The sequence below is a fragment of the Ahaetulla prasina genome, chromosome 2 (assembly GCF_028640845.1).
Source record: "Ahaetulla prasina isolate Xishuangbanna chromosome 2, ASM2864084v1, whole genome shotgun sequence".
Lineage (NCBI taxonomy): Eukaryota > Metazoa > Chordata > Lepidosauria > Squamata > Colubridae > Ahaetulla > Ahaetulla prasina.
This window is the reverse complement of record NC_080540.1, coordinates 154,815,402-154,839,770: the sequence shown is the minus strand read 5'-3', so window position 1 is coordinate 154,839,770 and position 24,369 is coordinate 154,815,402. Positions and strand designations below refer to the sequence as shown.

General features: G+C 43.0%; 1 protein-coding gene across 2 annotated transcripts in view; it reads left to right on the top strand.

Annotated features, from left to right (window-relative positions):
- Nucleotides 1-24,369, top strand: part of ASIC1 (acid sensing ion channel subunit 1) — a 348,048-nt gene that overhangs the window by 85,635 nt on the left and 238,044 nt on the right. For both annotated transcript variants that reach the window (XM_058171245.1, XM_058171244.1), the window contains 2 exons: nt 64-488; nt 7,072-7,267. In XM_058171245.1, coding sequence (XP_058027228.1) covers nt 124-488; nt 7,072-7,267 — 561 coding nt within the window. In that variant the 5' untranslated portion in view covers nt 64-123. The remainder of the gene's footprint in view (nt 1-63; nt 489-7,071; nt 7,268-24,369) is intronic.

Here is a 24,369-nt window from a genome sequence, read left to right as displayed (position 1 = left end):
GGGGATATAATGGCCCGGCTGGCCAGAGACGCATCCTGAGCGCCTGTCTCCCTTTCCATCTAGTGCGGCTTCCTCTCCCCCCCGTTCCCCCCTCCCACCCGTCGCCCTGCTCCGGCTCTGACCATGATGGACCTGAAGGTGGACGAGGAGGAGGTGGAAAACGGGCAGCCGGTCAGCATCGAGGCGTTTGCCAGCAGTTCCACGCTGCACGGCCTGTCCCACATCTTCTCCTACGAGCGCCTGTCAGTCAAGCGCATCTTCTGGACCTTGTGTTTCTTGGGCTCCTTGGCCGTGCTGGTCTTCGTCTGCAATGAGAGGATCCAGTACTACTTTCGCTACCCTCACGTCACCAAGCTGGACGAGGTGGCTGCCACCCACATGACCTTCCCAGCCGTCACCTTCTGCAACCTCAACGAGTTTCGCTTCAGCCGGGTGACCAAGAATGATCTGTACCACGCTGGGGAGCTCCTCGCCCTGCTTAATAGCAGGTGGGTCAAAGGATGGGGAGGGGGAAACACTACACAACCCCCCATGCCCTGCGAATGTGCAAAGCCAAAGGTCCCCAACCATCTCTGGTCTGGCGTGCAACAGTTGGCGCACTTGTGGCCACCACAGGAGGTGGTGTGCGTGTGTATGTGTGTGTTGGGACGTATTTGAACTGGGCACTGAAGTGTGCAACGTGTATATTTTCATACTGTGATCTGACACACATTTGAGAGCGTTCCTGCCTGACAAGCTATTTAGCCCTGGCAGAATGGCAAACTGTTTCCGTTTTGTTGTCAAGAAAACTCCATGGCTTGTGTCTATAAAGTCAGCAGGAGTAGAGTCCAACTTGAGGGAGACTTTATACGCTTGGTCACCGACCTGGGTCTCGCATGGCTTTGGAGATGGTTTGTGTCTGTGTTATACAGACAGCTGACCTTTTTCCAGGCGATCTGCCCCTTTGATTCCCACAGCAACAATCCTGTGAGGTAGGAAGGACTGAAATCGTGACTGCTTCAAGTCACCCAGTGAGTTTCTAGGGCTGAATATGCCCGGCTCTTTTGCAAGCCGGACTTGTGGCTCTGTGGGCTTGATTCCTTTCAGATGCCATACATTTCACTGCTACCTGCTTGTGGCAAAGAGTCCCATATGGCCCCCATGGAGCCTGCCTTGATCCTATTCCCTATTTTACTCTGTTCATGCCCTTTAAAAGTGAGGTGCTCCCATGCTGTGGATTGAACCGCAAGTATTTCTTGTACAACTGATTGTATTTTTGACACAAGGCAGCCAGCTAATGTAGTCTGCTGCTTGAATTCCCCTGTTTTCAGATTCTTGGAGACGAGATCTGTAGCCAGTCACGAATCAGCCTGAGAGTTTGGGCGTCCTGGATATCAGCTGCAGAGGAGCAACAGGGGGAGCCCCTTCTGAGAGGAAACTGAGCCCTTGGAAGCTGAGGCTGCCCACTGCTGTGTTTTCTAGGGGCTGCAAAAAACAGCTCCCGAGTCAGGATTCCAAGAGGCCCCCTTAAAAAAAAACCCAGTTTCATCTTTCTCATCTCAGCATTTTACTGCCCTCTACTGGAGAGAATTGCAACTCCCCAGCATATAAAAGTAACATCTCCTTTGAACTGAGCTTGACTCCTATGAATTAACATATCCGTTTTGTTTTTTTCTTGGCAACCGCGCAAAAGTGGTTGGCTAGTGTTTTCATCCAGGATTTGTTTTGACTTCCCAGTCTAATCCCAAGTCTATAGACCCACCCCAGTCTATAGTTTTGGGATTACCGGGCAGTCTCCCATCTAGAACTAACCAGGTTCTTAAGTAATACCTGAAATTGGTCAATTTGATTAGGCCAGCTCAGCCAGGTGCTTCCATGTAACTTGGTTCAGTTGTGTTCCTAAAGGCAGAAGGAGAGGATGAGATTTTCTGTCAATTAATTTTTATAGATTTTAACTCAGGATGGTATGACATTTAAATGGAGGGAATAGAAGAGCTAGTGCTTTGAACCTCATGTTGCCAAGCTTGCTACTGGGATGTGATCTGTTTTAAGTGGTACATGCAAGACTTTTCACAATTAAGAGGCTGGAGCAGAATTTTGTTTTCTCACTTGATATCAGAATGATTTTTCTCCATTCGTTCTTCTGTTGAAGTCCATGGTTTAATCAGTTCTTGGAATTATATTTTCTCTGAGTAATTTTTATTTGCTCGAATGACAAATATTTTGCTACAGGACCAGACTTGCCTAGAGCAACTGATCCCCACTGCCTATCTTGCTACCTGCTCTCTACCCAAGTGAAGTAGACAAATATGACTATAGTATTGAATCATGGAAAAAAAGCTAATTTTACAAAATGTCCCTTTTTTCCCCTTTTATTTAAGAGCTGTTCTTTGGCCAAAATGCCACTATTTCATAGAGCATAACAAATCGTCCTTTATTTCAGAACATAAAAAAACCCAAAAAAGAACTAGTTGGAATGGACAAAAAATTCCAACCCTATTTCTAGGAGCTGCCAGCCAGATGGTAGTGGAAAATTTAAAAATCTAAAAACAGACATTAAAAACAATCAACCTCTCTTCCAGCCCTGTCTTTCCTAATGAAGTGTGGTGGTATATTGCCACTGACCAAGGAGGCTTTGTTTAGCTGTCAGGGCTCAGAGCTCAGGGTAGACAGCTCCTCCATACCTTCGCCTCTACCTCTTTTTAAAGCTGCCCAATTTAACGGTCATCAATTTTGTCAGGATTGGTTTCATAAGTTAAAATGCTGCCCTGAGTTAAGCCAATGGTCCATCTAATCAATTGGGTTTCATACAAATGAAGAGAGACAGCTTGGTGTAATTTTTAAAGCTCCACCCTAGAAACCAGGAGACTCTACGTTCCAGTACCACCTTAAGCATGAAAGCCAGCTGGGTTATTTGGGGCCAGTCATACTCTGGCAGCTCAGCTCTCCTTACAGGGTTGTTGTGGTGGAGGAAACAGGAGGAGGAAGGAAGGAGTATTAGGTATGTTCACTGCCTTGAGTTACTTATAAAGTAATAAAGGTGGATAAGAAAAATATAAATAAGTAAATAAAAATGAAACTGACCAAATTGGGGAACCATCAGCTAAGCATATTCCTGGCACTTTATTCTGAATCTCTCTTGTGGGGGTGGAATCCAAAATTTAGGGCAGGCTTGGCAGCTTGTCTTTGCTCCTTGTAGGCAGTTTGGCTTGGATTTCTTGCTATCTGGTTTCCTAAAATTTTGTGTGTGTGTGTGTGTGTGTGTGTGTACACACACACACACATATGCACATTTCCACAACTGTAATTTGGGAAAAAGAGAAGAAAAAGGGGTGGCATAGGCAGCTTGCATGTAAGTATTTGCAGCACTCCAACCCATGGCACTGATCTAATGTGGTTCTCTCTGTGCAAAATATGCCATCTGCTAATACATCGAGGTTTTTGAAACTCTCATAGATAATAACTGTATTATGTGTTGGCTGTGGGTGGTGGCATGGAAGTCTTACAGTTTCCTATTCTTGGTTCTCATGACAGAAGGAGCCTTGCACAAAGCCAAGAATGGGACGCTTGAGGGGCTTCAAAATTGATACTCCTGCACTTCCGCCCCACAAGATTAGCGATAAACTGTTCTCCTTTTCCTATTGTTCCATTACGGGTAGAGGGGTGGGTGGTGGGAGATCTGGATTGTTGCATACAGTTTTCTTTATATTTATGGAAAATAAGCAATCCTGGTAGATTTACTTAGCCCAAGAATCAAATTTACTGATTTCTTGATGGAGAATATGTTTTTGATTTATTCTTTAATCTTGCCAGCCGAGCAATGTTTAGGGTTGGCCATAGGTTTCTCTAAAAGTTCTGGAAAATGTGCCAGCCAGATACTAATTCCTTTAAATGCCAAGAAGCTAATTGGCTACTAGTTGACATTAGTCCCACAGCACCGGCCAGGTTTTCTCCGTTTGGGGCCATCCAAATAGACCGGGATGACGTCTTCCAGACTTCATCAGTCAGAGTTTAAATGCATCTTGAAATCATTACATAGAAATGTCAATCAAGTAATACCAGTGATTCCATCCTATATAATTGACAGTTACAGAGCTCCATGGAATGGTGGCATTGTGCCCATCTCTGGACTGCCAGGGAAAACCTCCAGTCTGCTCCCTATGCCCAGCAACCTGTTTATTTCCTTCAGAAATCTGCTTAAATGCCTGATACTTTATTTATAATCCTTATTTATTCCTTTTGCAAATAGAAAGCAGTTTAGACATGCAGAAATCAACATATCAAAGCGTTCCAGGGATCATGCTAGCCTAAGTCATCCAAAAGCAAAAAAAATATTGTACTTGCAAATGTTAGTAGCCAGCATTTCTGGCCACTAAATAGCTATAGCATCCCAATCTGCCCCCTTCATATAAACATGATCTGCATGGGAGTCATTGAAAATGTCCTACCAATTCTGTGTTATCAAAAGGAGCCAGTAAAAGAGAATATATGTAGCTCAGGCTTGAACTATGGAGTCCTTGGTATACTCTTGAGTTTGTTTATTTGTTTACTTACAGACTTTTCATTACCTGACTAGCTAACATTATCAGTGTTAGTAAGTTTCGGGTTGCACCCTGTTTATATGCAGTAGCTTGCCCTACCAGTGAGGTACGGTTTTCTCAAGAAGGACTTTAAGCTGCAGGCCATACTAGAAGCACTGATAACCAGAAAATCACCATTACATATTTGTGTATGGTGGAGATTTAGGGACTGACATTGTTTCAGGTTTCACCAGCGTACTTTGCAATTCTAATTGATTCTAATAGCCTGTTTTGCTGAACAGGTGCAGACAAATTTGGGCAACGTCCAAATTTTGCATTTGCAACCTGCACTGATTTGGCATATGCATATATTACGGTATTGGGTGGCCCTGAACTGTCTTCTCGACAGTTAGAAAGCTTCTCCAGGACTTTGGTTGAACCTCTGCAATTTTTCCAAGCATTTCCACCATTCTGTTCTAGTCCTTATAGACAAGAAACTAGCTTGAAATCAAAATGAGATTCAGGGAATTAAAGGTGTTCTCATGAAACACTATTCGAGTGCCAGGTGTTTAGCATTTAGATGGCTGGCCTAGTAGGAGAACAGAGAGCATTCCTGTAAGTTAGGAAAACAACCAGTGCAGCCTGAGGTCTCCCACAGCCCTTTTGGCCTTCTGTAAGGGCATTAACCCCGGGCTCTGCTGGCTTACTTGGGGTCCTGATGGAAGCGCTTTGTGCTGGAGGTGGCTGGTGGACTCATAGGGAAGAGACCACCATCACTATATCATTCTTGTTTGTGGTCTTTCTGGTTTTGGACCTACGTAATCTTGTTAAGTATAACATATATTATTTTAATTGTAAGCTTCCCAGAGTCCCATTGTAGAGTGAGTTGGGCAGCATATAAGTTCAATAAATAAACCGCAAAGTCCAAACTGTCATGGCTGGGAATTTTTTTTTATTATTTGAATTTATATCCTGCCCTTCTCCGAAGACTCAGGGCGGCTTACAATGTGTTAAGCAATAGTCTTCATCCATTTGTATACTATATACAAAGTCAACTTAATTGCCCCCCAACAATCTGGGTCCTCATTTTATCTACCTTATAAAGGATGGAAGGCTGAGTCAACCTTGGGCCTGGTGGGACTTGAACCTGCAGTAATTGCAAGCAGCAGACTTAGTCTGCTGAGCCACCAGAGGCCCAGAGTTGAGTTTGGAGAGCTTAAAAGAAGAAATTAGGTCCCTTGAGCCTTGCAAAAAACACCCATTAACATCCCCTCCCCCCCCAATGCTTCGCTGTCTGCCTTCCCACCACCACCACATCTCTTGACTTCGGCCACGTTTGGAACGTGGCTTTTGACACTATTTAGTGCAGGCTAGAGCTCATGCTATCGTTGCAAAGGATGATCCTCATCCACCAAGCAGGCTAATGAAGAAGCAGGCTGGGTTGAAACATTAAAGCTGGCACCTCCTGTGCCCCGGGGAGACAGGGAGTCTTGAAACCACTTCTTCGATTCCTGAAAGAGACATGACTTGACTGCTGTTAATGAAGCGGACACGATGTGTATTGGTATTAAACATCCACAGGCTGTGAAGGGGTAAATGCATAACACAAGCGCGTGCAAGGCTATGCCTAAACGTTTTGACCGTCTCTTTCCAGAATATAAACTCCGTACACTGACACCCTCACTATTTCACATGCACTCCCTTCTTTATGACAAGAGTTGTCATAAAACCAAGGGAACAGCCAATATCGCCCCTTTTTTTCTTTTTTCCTTTTTTTTGGTAGTGTGTAGCTGTCACGCAGGAGAACAACATCTTGGTTGCTAATGTAAAATGTGTTGTGCCGTTGGAGAGAGGAAAAGCTGCCTCGGTGGCAAGTGGCTGTTTCTTTTCCTTTTTTTAGGACTAATTATATAATCTGAAAATGCCTGGTTAGTCTTGCAAGGAGGGAAGAACAGTTGCTTATCTTCAGAGAAGAGTCTCAATGTTAGGTTTTAATTACACTGCGTGCTTTCACTGCTGGAACTGAGAAGTCCCAGGTGTATCTCCAGCATCCATTTGACCATCCCACAAAGCGTCTTACAGATGCTTTGCCCAGGAGCATCTGAGGTTTCAGGCACTTTCTTTGTGAATTGAACCCAACCCAACCAATAAGATAAAGGTAAAGGTTCCCCTCGCACATACGTGCTAGTTGTTCCTGACTCTAGGGGGCAGTGCTCATCTCTGTTTCAAAGCCGAAGAGCCAGCGTTGTCCGAAGACGTCTCCATGGTCATGTGGCCGGCATGACTCAATGCCAAAGGTGCACGGAACACTGTTGTCTTTCCACCAAAGGTGGACCCTATTTTTCTACTTGCATTTTTTACGTGCTTTCGAACTGCTAGGTTGGCAGAAGCTGGGACAAATAACGGGAGCTCACCCTGTTACGCAGCACTAGGGATTCAAACCGCTGAACTGCCGACCTTTCAATCGACAAGCTCAGCGTCTTACTCACTAAGCCACCGTGTCCCTTAACCCAATCAATAGAGAGACCCAAACACAATCCCTGTGACTATGCTCTGGATTTTTTCCCCTCAGGTACGAGATTCCGGACACCCAAATGGCTGATGAGAAACAGCTGGAGATCTTGCAGGAGAAGGCAAATTTCCGCAACTTCAAGCCCAAACCTTTTAACATGCGGGAGTTCTCGGACCGAGCTGGCCATGATATCCAGGAAATGCTGCTCTCCTGCTTGTTCCGTGGGGAGCCATGTGGCCCCGCTGACTTTAAAGTGGTGAGTGTCTGGCTTCTCGTCTCTCTGAAGATTGTGAGGTAGGGAGTTAATGTTACATTTTGGTCATGTTGGGTATCCATAGAGAGAAGAACCTATGTTGTGCACGGCGTTGGCATCATTGTGGAGAAAAGAGGAGGCAGTATGCTGTATTGACTTGTTGTGACAATGCAGATAGGCTTATTTCTTTATTATTGCTTACATAAATTTATAGACTGCTACAGCACACTGACTGGAAGGGTTTTACAAGAACAGGCAGAATTTAAAAAATCATAACGATTAAAAAAAAAAGCAAACCAACCAACCTCAGCCCACATTATATAAAAGCTGTGATCATATTTGTTCCGAATAAAATGGAACAAAAAAACAAACAAACAGAAAATAATAGAAAATCAACTTAAATCAACCCAACCCTAGTGCCCAAATTCCTCTTGAAAAAAAGGCTAATAGTTTACTGAAAACCCCAGCAATTGGGGTATGAAGTGGACTTCAAAGGGATAAGCACAATTTGGGGCTGTTCCCAAAAAAGAGGCCTGTTGCTCGCTTTTGGGATGGAGATCCTATGCATCCTCTTTTGAGAAGACCTGACAAGATGGGCATTTTACAGAGGAGATGGACTTCAAGGTAAGCAGGAGCTGTGCCTTTTAAAAGAGCTTTATAGATTTATACTAGCTATTTGAATTTTGACCCAGAAACCTACTGGCAACCAGTGCAGTGACAATTGCACAGGTGTTATGCTGTAGAAATAACACCTCTCCAGCCACAGCAGGACTGTCACAATCTGAATCGTGTTCAAAAGCAACCTCGTGTAGTGTGCATTACAGCAGTCTGATTGCAAGGCAACAAGAGCATGAGTCACTGTCATAAGGACTTCCTGGTTGAAAAAGGACTTCAACTGTTGAAGTTGTGCAAAAGTTCCCATAGTCATGGTCTCCCTCTACTGTTTATTTATTTTTTATTTATTTATTTTGTCACAACATTATATACAGGAACATATATTGAAAGGAAACAATAGGACAGGAACGGTAGGCACTTTTGTGCACTTATGCACGCCCCTTATGGTCCTCTTAGGAATGGGGTGAGGTCAATGGTAGACAGTTTTTGGTTAAAGCATTTAGGAGTTGGAGAGGAGACCACAGAGTCAGGCAGTGTATTCCAGGCATTAACAACTCTGTTACTTAAGTCATATTTTCTGCAATCAAGATTGAAGCGGTTGACATTAAGTTTGAATCTATTGTCGTGAGCACCTCGACTTGTAAATCTGGTTTCTTAAGGAGAACGTGGTCCTTTTAGACCTGATCTAAGAACTGGGGGAAAGATTGTTTATCTAGAAACAGCACTTCCATCTTATTCTGATTCAGAATTATTTTTGTTGTTGTTGCTATTGTTCCATCTAGTTCCTCACAACTTTTAAAGGAACTTTTAAATGAGGACCCAGATTGTTGGGGGGGCAATAAGTTGACTTTGTAAAAAAATATACAAATAGAATGAGACTATTGCCCTATACACTGTAAGCCGCCCTGAGTCTTCGGAGAAGGGCGGGATATAAATGTAAACCAAAAAAAACCCCAAGAACTTCCACTCTATCTTGAGCCTTGCCTGGGATAGCGATATATAATTGAATATAATCAGCACATAAAGAATAGCTCACTCCAATTTATGGATTTATGTAGACATTAAATAACTTGAGAGAGAGAACTGAACTCTGGTAGCCATACATCATAATAAGTACAAAGGGATCATAGAATCATAGGCCTGGAAGGGACCTTGGAGGTCTTCTAGTTCAACTCCCTTCTCAAGGCAGGAGTTTTATTCCATCCCAGCCAAATGGTTCTCTGGTCTATTTTTGAAAGCCTCCCCTGATGGAGACCCAGGAGACAAGCCATTCTATTTATTAATTGTTCCCATTGTTGGAATTTTTTTCCTTAATTCTAGGTTGTATCTCTCTTTGACAAGCTTCCATCCATTCTTCTCCTGCCCTCTGTTGTTGTAGAGAATAAGGCAACCCCTTCTTCTTTGCGTTAGCCCCTGAACTATTAGAAGACAGTTATCATGTCCCCACAGGCCTTCTCTTTGATAGGCTAGACCAGTGATGGCGAACCGAGTGCTGAAAAGGTTGTGTGGAACTGTCCCACGCGCACACACACTCATCAGGGCCGCGCTCCAGAAAAGTCAAATTTCTGAGTTCTAGCGCGCATGTGTGCCTGACGATCAGCTGACCAACGCACATGCGCATGCCAGTTTTTGGCATCGCTGCACACGCAAAGGGATCGCGCTCTGGAAAAGCTGAACCTCCGGGTACTGGTGTGCATGCGCATCTGACAATGAGCTGGCCAGCGCGCATGTGCACACCGGTTTTTGGCACTGCTGCACGTGCGAAGGATAGCTGATCGTCATGCGTGCCTGCATGCCAGAAACCCGGAAGACAAACAGGCAAGACCGAGTGTGCCAGGCGACATCTGCCACTTTGGGCACGCGTGCCATAAGTTCGCCATCACGGGGCTAGACAGGTTCCTCAATTGTTCATCATGCGAGATAGCCTCCAGACCCTTCATCATCTTTGTTGCTTTTCTCTGCACACTTTCTAGGATCTCAACATCTTTTTTTGCATCATGGTGACCAGACCTGGATACAGACCATTCCAAGTATGGTCTCACTAGTGCAGTGTAAAATGGTACTATTGCTTCTCATTGTCTTGACGCTATCCCTCTGTTGATGCAGCTTAAGATTGCATTGATTTTTTGGGGGGCAGTTGCAATGATCCACTAGGACACCTAAATCCCTCTCATACTTACGATTATTGAGCCAAGCACCACCTGTTCTGCACCTGTGCATTTGATTTTTCCTGCCTAAGTGCAGGACCTTACTTTTCTCACCACTGAACTGCATCTTGTTGGATGGGGCCCACTGCTCAAGTCTGTCAAGATCATTCTGGATCTTGAGACTATCTTCAAAAAGTATTAGCTACGTCTCCCCCCCACCCCCCAGCTTGGTGTTGTCTGCCAATTTAAAGAGTTCAACTATAAGTTCAACAAGCTCAACTATTCCTCCCTTCCAGCTACCAATTGGAACGGCCCTCTTAGGGAGAATCAGGATCACCATATAATGATGCCCTCAGCCTCACAAAGGGTGCAAAATACCACAGTCAGTATTATTCAATGTCACCAAAATGCCCCATTGGACCAGATATGAACTCCCTTCTTGTGGATCCTGATGACAGTCATTCACTGGAATGACCCATGTTGAAATCTGTGAGGGATCAAGATAATTCATTTTATCTAGGATATGTGACGACTGAAGCCACACTATCTTCTTCAAAAATCTCCCCTCTAATGAGAAGATAAGAAAAGGGACAAAAGTTGTCAACAACTGCTGTTGGAGAGATCCTCTGCTAGGAGGGGTGCATCACTGCCTCCATCAAGTCAAATAGTTGCACCCCTTCCAGTAAAGAGGGATTTTTTTTTTCCTTTTCAAAATGAAGTTTCTGGGTTCAATGCACAATGATGGGTCTTAAGCTACCCTATCCACTTCCTTAGACTATGAGTTCAAAAGAATCCAGGATGATTTCTCAAGATGTAACCTCACTAATCTTGCTGTACTGGCTTCCAATATAAAGTGAATATGAGCGATGGTGTCAACAAGGACTTCAAAGTGTATCACAGCAGCCTGCAAGAAAAACTTCCCACCTGCTCCTCAGCAGAAGGCTGCGGATAAGCTTGTATAAGGCACTGCGCAAGAATCTGTTCTTAACACCTCCATGTTCAGTTGTATTCACTCTTCGTTTCCATAATATTGGTCTAGGCATCTCTTCTGACCCTTCAGCTTCTGGAGAAGAAGCAGGATCAGTGACTACAGAGAGGCCACATGGGAGCAGTCTTGTCCAACACCTTTCCTGTCTCTGAGTTCCAGAATTCAGAAAAGCACGTGACAGGACTTTCTGCCTGGTCCCTGAGAAAAATCTCCCAAGCATCATTAGAAAACCCATAGGGTCCATCAAGCCACCCTAATTGGTTCCACAAGAGCATAATCCATCTATCGGCCATATAATAACCTGACCTTGATTATCTTGTCTTCCAACGTCCAAACACATCTCACCTGGTCTAAGGCCAACACCAGAACTAACATGCGACTGCCTGTATATATGCTAGCTTAGAAATCACCTGGGACAAAGGCATAGTTACCACGGAGGACGTGCCATGCTAGTCCTATCTAAATCCCACACTCAGGGCATAATGAAACACCCCCACCCCATTTCTAATAGCTTTGGGACTCCAACACCAACCTGGCAATGAGATCTAATTTTTCAGGTAGGGTTGCTGCTGAGTAGCAGGATGGTCAGTACACACCAGCAGCCATAGTTTGACTCTGTGGCCCAATTTCAACGTTCAGGCCTTCATACCTGGTTATTTATGAAGCGGCATATCTAATCACAATTAAGGTGTCACAAAACATCACAACCCCCCTCCCCCTTCCCAACCTCTGCTGAACAGAGAAGGATAAATCTTGCCATGGTGATATCCATGTCTGTGTCCAACTGGGCTTCGTTGCAATGATGCCTGGCAGGTCTACACACTCATCTACCGACAGGGTTTGGATGAATGTGGCCTTACCACCCAGAGATGTGACCTTCAACGGCAACAGCCTGAGACCACCTTCCAGACCTAGAAAGGAGGCAGATAGTTTAGAAGGAAGGCACTTTCAACAAAATGAGCCTCCTTTCTCCTGGAAGGGCCAGACTCCTGCATCCAGCCGTACTCCCTCCATTGCTTCATCACTGTAGCTATTCATTGCTCAACATCAGCATCTTCTGAGATTTCACCGATCCCTCCCAAACTGTCCCAAACCGTTTTCATATCCTACGCTCCCATACCACATAACTCAGTGGGGCAACACTTATGTCCAAGCTGATGACACCTAGTCTAGGTTTAGTTAATATCATTTGACATATATCATTAAATGATGAAATAATTGCCCACCTATTTAATCAATGTAAACGATTGGTTAAAAAAACAAACAAACCGTTGTGGAAAATATATACAGGAATCAAAGAGAACTATTTTGAATAACTAATATACTTTGAGTATCAAAGTTAACATGTCCAAAATACGAGTTCCTATGAAGCAACAGTTGGAAACATTTTATACCCTGGAGATGAGTTTCCCAAAGACCTTTGAGTTCTATGTGATGAAGAATGTTGAGAGAGATAAAGCTTTAGACTGATGATCCAGTAGGACTCATCTTAGAGCAACAACTGGGAACTTGGGCAACAGGTACCTTAAGATTTTGAGTGTTTTTGCATCCAGTATACAGTGTGCCTATGGTATATCCTAATGCCTTTATGTCTCTATTAAATGGAATTAATTCAAGGTCCAAACTTATTGATTAGAAGAATATGTAAATCCAACATGTCATTATCTCTGATGGGTGGAGATTGCAATTCCATGTTGTTGTTGCCCTTCCCCTTCTTCTTCTCTTCTCCTCTCCTCATCCTTCTCCTTCTCGTTCCCATATGTTTGCAATGTGTGCTTTGTTTTGCACTGTGCTCAGCTAGTCCTTCCAGCAAAGCTATCAGTGCATGTCGCAACAAGAGGCTTTGTTTATCAGTTGGTTTGTTGTAAAGCCGGAGATGGAATTGAGATTGAGATGGAGTCACTGGCCTAAGATTGCCCAGCTGGCTTCCATGCTTAAGGGAGGACCAGACCCGAAATCTCCCTGCTCTTAGGCGAGCATCTTAACCACTATACCGTGATGTCTCCATTGTAGAAAGAATCGTAAAAATGCGTGGATGATTCACAGCAGAGTTAACAAAATAGCTGCTAAGGAAATAATTTACCATTCTGTATCCTCAAAGGCAAATTTTTTTAAAACTGTTGGAAACCTGAATTTGCCTAGGTGTATGGCAATGAATGCTATGGCAACTGTGTGGACGCAGTAAGGCATTGTGGCCCAAGTTGAACCCTGCATGTCTGTGGCTTTGGAAAGATGCTTTGTTGGGGGCGGGAGAATGTGCAGCATTAAATAAACAACAGGCAGGAAAACTGTTACGGGGAAAAGTGGCTGTTTTCCAGCTTCTACAATTTGTTGTCTCTTTGGAAAGAAATCTCTGGTAGTAGTAGCTCGATACAGGTATTGATGTGGAGTAGAAGATATGAAATATGTTTATTAGCACCACTGAATTGTTTTGATGCCTACTGCTCTTGGCTGAAGTTAGAGCTTCAAGGCTGCTGCAGAACAGAAGGTTCCACCTTGCTAAGATTGGCTGTGGATATCATGGGGAAAAATAACCCAGCTTGATATGTGTTTGCTTTTGCATTGGGATACTATTGCTGGTTTGTCTCATCCAAAGAGAAACTACATTTCTTTTACCATTGCTGAAGTGGTCTAGCTGTTTAAGCCTCTCATTTCTAAAGGGCAAATCACAGCCAAACAAATAAAATAAAAGCGAGGATCTCCAATAATGGCTCAAGGTCCATGGTGAAGGAGCAGGGTGGGGGAGGGGAAATGAAGTGAAGAATGCCAGGTTAGGAAGCAGATCTGCGGAGAGTCACAAAGGTTTTGCCCCCGCACAGATTGCGTGCAAATGAGAAACGCAATTCCCCGGTGTGATCCGTCAGCTCACAAAGGAGCAAATGATCCATACAAGTTCATGTATTTGATCCAGACAAATTGGTGGAAAAGGAAGGCTTCCATGAGGGATATGGAGATGTGACATTTAATGGAACAACAGTGTATTCTCAGTACTGCATTAATTACACAGACTGAATAGATTTATCCATTTTTGTTTGATTTACCAGAATATTCGGTATTACTGGATTGCCTACGGGCTAGCCTGCCTCGGCCATGTTTTGCTCCCCCCTCAAGTGGAAACCCTAAATAGCCAATATTGGTATGCACTATCCCACACATGTTACATGGGATATAGCACGGGAGAGTTGAGTCCTAAAGGCCCTTGCCCCTAAGAAGCGATTTTACAGAGCCAAACTAACCTTGGGAAGACAAAAGAGCGAAAAAGGAGAGACAAGGCTGTCATGCAAAGAACGTCGCCAGACATTACTGCATACAAGTAAAGCTTGATTATACGATTGGGAATAAGGACAAAGGACCAAACACTTGTCAACAAATTTTCCAGTGTGTAATTGATTTTCATTTCATGGATTGTTGGTTGCAGGTGCGTTATGGCTCAGGAGCATGGCATATAGGGAGGAGTATGGCAGGTGGGGAGGCAGGCATTAATCCACAACATTAGCCTCCTTCAGCCGTTCTATGTTTCATATTTGCAATACTGCAAGGAGAAAGGTTTCCTAATGTTGTAAGCAACCCATATAAAGCTTGTATGAGGGTATCCTTTCAGGAGGTAACTGGACTTTCCTGTTTTTTCTTTGAAGATGATTCACTTCTTATCCAAGAAGCTTCTTCAGCTCTGATAGAATAGTGGGGAATGGAAGGATTTATATTTCTTGCAGACAACGGGTCATTTGCATCCTTTTAGGGGGTGGTTGAAACTCAGAGGTTTATCTGTGTCCTCAAGGTCACCTGAGTAGCGCTCCTGGTTCCTGTAATCTGCAATTTTTTCCCCCTCTGGAAATCCATTCCTACTCCCACACCATTCAGAGAGTGTTCATCCCAAATTGTATAGCTAAAAGTCTGTAGAGATTCTCAGTCATCCAGGTCATGGTTGTCCCAAAGGTGCTTTTTCCAGTTGCCTCCTGAAATAGCACTTTTGGGACAAACATGACCTGGATGACTGAGAATCTCTACAGACTTTCAGGACTACCAGAATTTTCCACTCCACACATCATGACCTCCTTGTATGGTTCAAGTCTATTTTGCCCTCAGGTACAGACCCACACATGTAACCTACTCTAGGTTTGGTCAACATCATTCGACATACCTAGTTAAATGATGAATTAATTCCCAATTCCAATTCCTTAGCCAATTCCAATGATTTGTTATGTAAAAAGATCCCTCTAGTCAGGAGCAAACAATGCGAAAACAAAGTCAATGTGAAACAAAATGGGCGGCAAATAAATTTAATAAATAAAAATGCTTACATTGGCTGTAAGACGGTGATGGCAAGCCTGTGCTGCATAGGTCACAGTTGACATGCCTTGCCATTCTTGGTGACACGCCAAGCCCCCGGACACTCTGGAAGTCACGTGAGAGTGCGCTGCTCTCTCACATGGCCTCTTGAGGCCTCCAAAAACTGCGCAAGCATTCTCACACAATTTCCAGAGACTTCAGAGGCCCCATGAGAGCAGGGCCCTCTCACAAGGCCTTTGGAGCTTCTGAACTGCGCATGAGAACAGGGAGACCTTTCCAGTTCTTTTCGGTAATTGCAAGAGCATTCTCTGAAGTTTCCAGGCCTTGTGCGACCTGGAGTTGGCTCAGCTAGGCATTTTGAAAAATATTTACAATTATGTATTTATCAATGAAGTAATAAATTTAAATAATTTAATTTATTACTCTTTGTTATGGATTGTTTCTCTTTCATCTGAGCATTCTTAGTGATGGCTAACCTTTTGGGCTGGGCATGTGAAAAATTCAGAAAATGCCTCCCTTGACTGTTGGAATCTCTCTCTCTCTCTCTCTCTCTCTCTCTCTGAGGGGGAGAGAGAGAGAAAGAGAGAGAGGGAGGAGAGAGAGGAAGGGAGGGAGGGAGGGAGAGAGAGAGAGAGATGCCAGCGGAGCCAAGGGAGGCATTTTCTGAACTTTTCACACGCCCAACCCAAAAGGTTAGCCAACCTTGCTCTAAGTGTACAACCAAAGCCCTTAAGGAAATTGTGGTATTTGTGGAGGAAAGGCACAGTGTGTATTAAGGAGCAAAACCAACATAGAGTGGAGCATATAAAAGAGCACTAGAACTTCATTCAGTTGAGGTTGGTGCAATTGGAGGCCTCAAACTGGACAGTGGCCTAAGTGAAATAAGTAATAAACAATTTTGATAGGAGAGGTTTAAAGAGAGCTGAGAGGACAGAAGGGTGACTGAAAAAGGCCAGAGGGGAAAGGTTACAATAATGAAAGTGAGAGATAATCAAACATATAAGTTTTAGGGCAAGGGGTTAGCAGAAAGATGTCTGATAGTATTTTACCTTATGACTGGTGGGCCTCTTGCTCTGCCTGCTTTATAGCTTCTGAGATTTTGATCAGGAGTTGCACAAAGAGCAGCTACCTTATCTTCGGTTGCTTAAAAACTACAAACTTGTTCCTTTAAAAAAAAACAAAAAAAAGAAGGCCTGTCATCATCCAGATGCTTAATGCGCCCAATGCTAATTTTTGTAACAGTGTGGTGCCACTGAAGAACTGTCTATAGCTCTATGAACCACTTCAGAGGTAATTTATGGTCATTCTCTGAGTCCTTGTGATATGTTCTGCCACATAGAAAGGTAGGATTTTTGTGAATTTGAATCAAGAGCACCCCGATTGTAGAAATCCCTTTTGAGGGAGGTGAGACTGGCTCCTTTGTTATGTACGGCTTGGGTAAAGAATGGTTTAATCTGCTGTGTTTTTACACTTGCGCACTATATCATTATTTCATTGTAATAGCAGAGATATTTTCACATTTTATTGTGTGATATGATTTTTGCTCCGATATTACAGGTTTTTATTATGTTGTTTATGTTGTTTATATTGTGCATCGCTCTGAGAATTTGGTTGGAGAAGAGTACAGTTTATCAATTTAAGAGATATATAAAAGAATAAATAAAATTATAGAAATATGGGAACACAAAAAATCTTGTCATATGTTTCCCTAGATACTACCGTCCTTGAAAATTTAGAAGCCAGGATTTAGAGAGAATAATCTAAATGATATAAAGATTTTCAGCACTGGGGAAATACACAGAACTTCTCAAGAAGCTCCCAAGTAAAGGCTAATGAGACCCCCATACTTCCAAGATCTTATTCTTTAGATCACTCCTGCAGTAGAGCGGCTGACACCTCCTTCTCTAGTTAGGTCTGTAATTCAAAATTCTCATGTAGAAAGCAGAGAGGAACTGCGATCTCCCAATTTCATTCAAATATTCTGATGCTTGTCAGGGCTGGCCACGGCTGATGGAAACTAGACCCTTGTAACAATTGGATGGGCACAGGTTACCTAGCATAGTCTGACTATAAACTAGCCGTCTTTTGAAACCTCTGAAACATAGCCCATGTCTAATTCAGAGCCCATGATTCAAAGCTGAATGAAAAGACTGGTAATTGGATGTATGGATACACGCTGTTCACATATGATCCTCTACCCATTGTGCATTCAGCATTGAAGAGTCTTTTTATTATCTTGGTTGGGAAGCAATCCCACGTTTGTTCTGTAGGGGCACCAGAGTTGTAGGTTCCCACCCTAGGGAAGTTTGAGTGAGTGCTCCCTGTTTATGGTAAATGGTTCACTTAAAAAAAGAAAAAGCTAAGTGTATTAATTAGAGTATTTTATTTTAGTTTCAATCAGTTATACCAGCAGTCCCCAATCTTTCTGGCTCTGTGGATCAGCAGTGGAGGTGGTGGCAAGGGGGAGAGGGGATGGTTGTGTGCACACGCCCGCTGTTTGCACAAATGGAACTTTGCACACTCACACGCTCACCTTCACTTGGCAAAAGTCTTACCAGGTTTGTTTCTAAGCCGGGAATAAAGAAGGCAGTTGCTTGAATCAGAGGTGAAGTTTATTCCAAGAATGCAATATACAAACATCAGCAGTTGGAGGTGGCAGCAGTTTGAGTCTCTCTCAACAGCCCCTTATATAGGAAAGTCTTGCCTTTTTTTGTTCTTCAAAAGCATGCAAAAACATGTCCTCCAGGAATTCTAAGAAAATGCACTTAGCCGGCATTCCAAGAAGTGGCGCCTTTGCATTTAGGTATTCTAGTGAGCCGTGGTTTCTGCTTGATTTACATTTGTTGATTGGAAACAGTAAATCTCTTTGGGAAAAAGGCTTTCTTCCCCCCACCCCCAGCTTATACAATCAAAGAGATCACAAGTTAAGTTTTACAGAGGAAAGAATGTTCATCCGAATACAGTTTCAGACGAAGAAGAACGTTACTCAATTACATTGGTGTCCTCCCTTGCATTTTGATCTTGATTCTGGAGCCTAGTCTAATTTGTGATTTCGAATCTTTTGTCTTGATTTTAGCAGGAAGAATGTGCGGCTGGAGGACTTTGATTTCTTTTCCACAGAGGAGGTTGCAGATCAGACGAATAGGAGTGTCTAAAACATCTTGCTTTATATGTATTTCAAATCTTTCGAGGGAGTGCTAATCCTGCCTGTGAATCGGTGCGAGTATTTCAGAGCAGGGACAGCCCACAGAATAGATTCTCAAAATTCTTGCTGTTTCTCCAAATTAAGGGACTAAGTGATATGCCTGCGGGGTAGGTAGTATTATAGCAGGATGGATTTGGAGTCATTCATTCGTTCTTAGTACAGTTCACACCTACACCAACCAAGTATGGCTCCAGCATTGCTTATTAATGAGACAACTCATGAGAAATCGAAGTTTTTAGGCTGTAGTGTCAAATGTCTGCTTTCGTATGGGTAAATTCCATTGAATGTAACAGCGTTTATAACTGAGTAGACATGTCCAAAGCTGCATTGTTAGAAAAGCAACAATTACTTTGTTTAGTGAGGAACACATCCAGCTTCCTTCCAGCCCTCTTCCCAAAGTAGAGTAAAAGGGATATTATGAGAACACAGCCTTGGGATATTTTTTTCAAGATCTGGAATAATGAAGTCATTTGATGCCGTGAAATAATTGATCCGTCCTAATTATGGCAAGTAAAGGAAGTGATAATGAGGCTTTCAAATGTTGTTTGTAAAAGATGCACTTGTAACAAGAATTTGATATGAAGAGTGAGAGCCAGTTTGGTCTAGTGATTAAGGCACCAGGCTATAAACCAGGAAACTGTGAATTTTAATCCTGCCTCAAGCATGAAAACCATCTGGATGACTTTGAGCCAATCATTCTCTCTCGGCCTACAATGTCAGGCTTGGGTGACAAGGTTGTCAGTCAATTCCTAATACAAGTAATGGACCGACACTTGGTTGATTAAAAAAACACACAAAAAACCACAGACTCTATACTTGTGGGGGAAATGCTAAGAGAGAGAAAAATGATAGAAAGAGAATAATCAGGCAGGTCTGAGTATTTCCTTCCTTCTGATGGGTTTCTGGCTTCATGCTAGCAATGTAAAACACTTCCCTGCGTGATTGTTTGCATTATTAATTAAAAGGGTACAGTAGCCTTCCAACTGGGTGAAGATCTTCCATTAAACCTTAATGGATTTTTACAAGTTGAACCTCAGTCTGCAGCCATGAATAAGCATATCAAACTTCAGTGGAGCTGACTCCCAGGGATCAGGCATTGGATTGCAGATGTACTCCATTAATATAATAATAATAATAATAATAATAATAATAATAATAATAATAATAATAATAATAATAATAATAATAATAATAATAATAATAATAATATTTTAATTTGCTTAGCTTTCCTATGAAACTTCACTACTGATTTCTGTGTTTGTGTCTAAGATGGAATTTTTAAGCCGAGGGTTAGAACTTTCTCATTTCTTGCTATATAACCATTAGCTGTAAGCAGCTGGACTAAGGGGAGAATCTGGATGTAGTGCATGCTTTTTATTTTTTTTTACATAAATAGCTCTTCATTTAGTGTTGGTACAGTCCAGTCAACCTGGTCCCTACTGCCCACTAGTGGGCGTTCCAGCTTTCATGGTGGGCGGTAGGGGTTTTGTCCGATACTGAAACACTTTTCTTTTTTTTAATTTAATTGACTTTTTAAAAAAAAAATCATAGCATTTAAAAACATTTTCATTAGGATTCATAAAATTCCCCATGACAATTTAAAGTTCTGAAAATATATTATTTGTATCGGCTGTGCATAAGTTTAGTTTATGTTACCTAAGTGAAACTAAATGGCACTATAGTGTGACCGCAAACAAGAGTCTTGTCCCAGAATAGCTCGCACATTTACCCGCACACCACCCAGCTGTAATAGACAAGCAGAGCTGGTAGCTGGCGCCCCCTCCAACCCAATCCACGATGCGTGAGAGGCATGTGCAGACGATGATACATGGCGCATTACTGTGGAACCGGTGGGCGGTTAGAAAATTTTACTACTAACAGAGATACAGAAGTGGGCGGTAGGTATAAAAAGGTTGACTACCCCGGTATAGTCTATCCATATCCCTCCTTTGCTTAGTTATTACTCTGTTGTTATCCAGATTCATTCATTGTGGGAAACTTAGAAGAAAATGCCAGACAAAAAAAAAACTAAACAAAACCTGCATTGTTTCTCTTTAAAAAAGAATGGCTAAAAGAAAGATCCTCCTCTATTCAGATATAACCACATCCAGAGCCATCATGTGAGCCAAGTAGACCACAGCATTATCCTCCTTGTAAATGGATGAAGAATCCCCATTACGTACCTTAAAGCTTGAATATCATACTTTAGATCTTGTTCTAAGGTCTTATTGAGAGCTGAGTAAAAACAGGCAGTTTAGCATAATGTCTGTTCAAGGCTGCACATATGTAGCAGGCTCAGTATCATCTTTGGAGAATAGCAGGAATTCTGACAAAAAGGAAAGGCTGGACAGCTGAGCAGAAAAATCTAACTGTGAGCTTTCCAGAGTGAAACAGATTGTGTGCTGGCAAAAAATACCAAGACTGGAGATGCTGGGTGAAATTTCCAGTGAAGGGTGGTTTTTTTAAAGAATATTTTAGCAAAGCACACATATCCTAAAAATGTAGAAAAGCAAATTATTGCCTTAAAGATCATTTGGAAAGTGGGGGGAAAAAAGAAATGGAACTGAGATTTTTAAAGCCAGTTTTCTCCCATGCATACTTATAAAATGAATGATTGTAGGGGAGTCATTGGTAGGTTTCAGGACTAACAACAGATCATAAGGGTATCTTTTTCAAGTTATCTGTTAGAAGATATTATGACGATTCTCAGATGCCCCTGACTTAAGCTTCTGGGTCTCTGTATTTAGGCTTTCAAAAGTAATTTTAGAAAAAGAGATTATCTCCAGAAATTAAGCAGCAATACTGCCAAGCTTGGCACCATATCTAGCAACACCTACTCTCCCTACATCTAGCAACCATCCAGAGTTGGGAGTTGGGTGGCATAAAAAATTAATATATTATTAAATTATTGTTTCTCACATCCTAACTGAACGTCCAGTGTCAAATGCTGTCACCAGGCCATTGTGCCAGAGAGATGAGAAAAGGCTGCTCTTTTACACTTCCCTACAGCACTCCAGAAGACTGATTGGCTTGAATTCTTCAGGGAAAGCGTTTTAGCTAATGGTTGATTTAACAAAGCAATAAATAAACAAACATGCTAAATAGCAGTTTCACAGTCATCCTGCAGCTACTAGCCAGATCGAGCACTGGAAGAGAATGAAAGAGAAATCCCAGGCATTTTCCTGAGGACATCCTTGATCTTGAATCCAAGTCTCACGGTTGCTAAACATTTCAGCATCTCCCAAGCTAAGGGAGGAGCTTGGCAGCAGAAACAGTCAGGAGGATAATTCCATAGTGGAGCAGAATGCAAACGTACCTGGGCACCAGGCTCAGAGCTTTATCTGTGACTGCAGAAGCTGAGTGCTAAGGCCCACTCGATTGCTTGGCTGGTTTTGGCACAGAGGGGAATAAAATTTGCCAGCAAATCCTGCTTCTTGCTTGAGCAATCTAATCTACTTCCATCTCTCTTTTCTCTCTATCTACTCTGCCCAGCATTCCGTTCTCTCTGTTTTCAGTGGGTCCAGTTCATCTTTCCTCATCTTGCTGTCCTTAAACTCTAGCCTTATGTCTGCTTGCATATACATCTTCCTGCTTGTATTTCTTTACCTCGCTCCTTCCCCAGAAACATGTTTTGCTGATAACCAAAGCTCATTCCAGAAGGGAGACAGTTGTGTGTGGGGGGGGGGGCTTTTTTCTCCTCTGCTGTCTTTTTCTCCTGGAGCAGAGCTGTAATGAGATGTCAGGCACAGAAAACCCAGCCGGAGTGAGAAAAATAAACAGTAGAAAAACATACACCGACATCAAAATGCTTGGTGTATCAGTGGAATATAATTTCCAGTCACTCATTTTAGCTTTGCAGTCTTTCTTCCTCCTCATCACCTCACCCTGCTCTGTATGGTACAGTGTTTGTTTCATGCTGTGGCAGCTTGCAAGATCTGTTGCACAATAGAGTAGACGGTGCTTTCTCTCTTGCTAAGTTCAGCAGGAAATTACATGGTAAGTGTGCTGCTTTGCAAGAAACATTGGCTGATCAGTGCCACCAAGAGAAAAGGTTCCGCGTACAAGAATTCAGTCTCTGCCATGCCTTGAGTTAGGAACAGAGGTGGGTTTCAGCAGGTTCTCACCAGTTCTGGAGAACCGGTAGCGGAAATTTTGAGTAGTTCGGAGAACCGGTAGTCAAAATTCTGACTATTCTCTGCCTCCCAGGTCCCGGCTGATCGAGAGGAAATGGGGATTTTGCAGTAACCTTCCCCTGGATTGGGGAGGAATGGAGATTTTACAGTATCTTTCCCCTGCCACGCCCACCAAGCCACACTCACAGAACCAGTAGTAAAAAAATTTGAATCCCACCACTGGTTAGGAAGCAGAGCATCTCCTCCTCTCTTCAGTTCTAGGAGGATCCTGATGGAGATACAACCTCAATCTCATAGGCAAGAGAATGCTGTTCCAACTCCATCTATGATCAGTTCGTGGGGACCAATATGCCAATAACCAAGCAACAGGGAAAAGTCAGCATTGGAGCATTTATAATTTGTGTCAGTGCCGCAAGATTTTCATCGCCTCTGTTTGTTCATTGGATGTTGGGTGCTCGGTGAATCAGAGAAAGATCCAGATCTTTGGTTAGGTGAGTTTTACTGATCTCTCAGTTAAGGCTATCAATCAATAAATCCTACTTGATTACTCATATGAGTTTGCATCCGTCAATTAACAAAATCCCTTAATGGCAGAATTCGTAAGCATGTTTACTTAGAACTAAATTCCACTGAATCTAATGGACTGAGGAGGCTTCCCAATGGAGATATTTCTGAACAACTTTCATTGCTGATTCATTTTTCCCCTTCCTTAATGGATTTTTTACTGTGTACGTGTCAAGTGCATGAAAAGGAAAATATAGCAAAAATGATGGGAAATGTGGAGGATTATCTGTGGAAGATGTCATCTATTTGGGATTTACTAAGAATTCCATCCTGTCTAGATTTCACAAAAATTTGTTCTCCTATATTCATTCCTCCACAAGTTGGAGGCACACTGAGGTTTTTGAGCTTGCAGGCACGGAGTAATAGAGATGGGTTTCATAAACTTCCTAATGGCAACGAGCTTGTTTAGCCCATTCAGTATCCTTCACAAAAGCTTCATAAGGTAAAGGTAAAGGTTCCCCTCGCACATACATGCTAGTCGTTGCCGACTCTATGGGCGGTGCTCATCTCCGTTTCAAAGCCAAAGAGCCAGCGTTGTCCGAAGACATCTCCGTGGTCATGTGGCCAGCATGACTCAATGCCAAAGGTGCACGGAACGCTGTTGTTGTGACCCAGGTTCCTGGACCCGGACTCCTGGACTCGGATGATTCAGAAAGTGAGGGAGAAGACCTGGCCAGCCCTGCTTCTCTTGAGCCCTTTCCCTCCCTGGCACCCACTCAAAGGGATGGGGAGGGGCCGGCACAGCCTGATTCCATGGAGCCTCCTTCTGATTTGGCAACGCCCCAAGAACAGTTTTGGAGCGATGCAAGGTCACGTAGACGTAATCGCCGTGCGCAGCAGCGGAAGAGTTGGGACAAAGCCAAGTCATAATTGTCATGCAGTGACATCTGCAGAGACTATAAATAGGAGGCGGGACTTCCTGGTTTTTTGTCTTGGACAAAGTAATGAGTTGGCGCGAGCTAATGAATTCAATGGAGGAAAGAATATATTCGTGAGTAATTCTGGCCTTATCTATAATTTCCTCGTTATCTCCAGAAACTTGGCAGGCCCGTGGGTAGACGTGGCCAGGACATGTATCTATGTAAATAAAAGGGAAAAAAAAAAGGAAGGCCTCTGACGGACTCTTTGCTGGGAGTATTGGGGGAAGGGAAACAGAACATTTT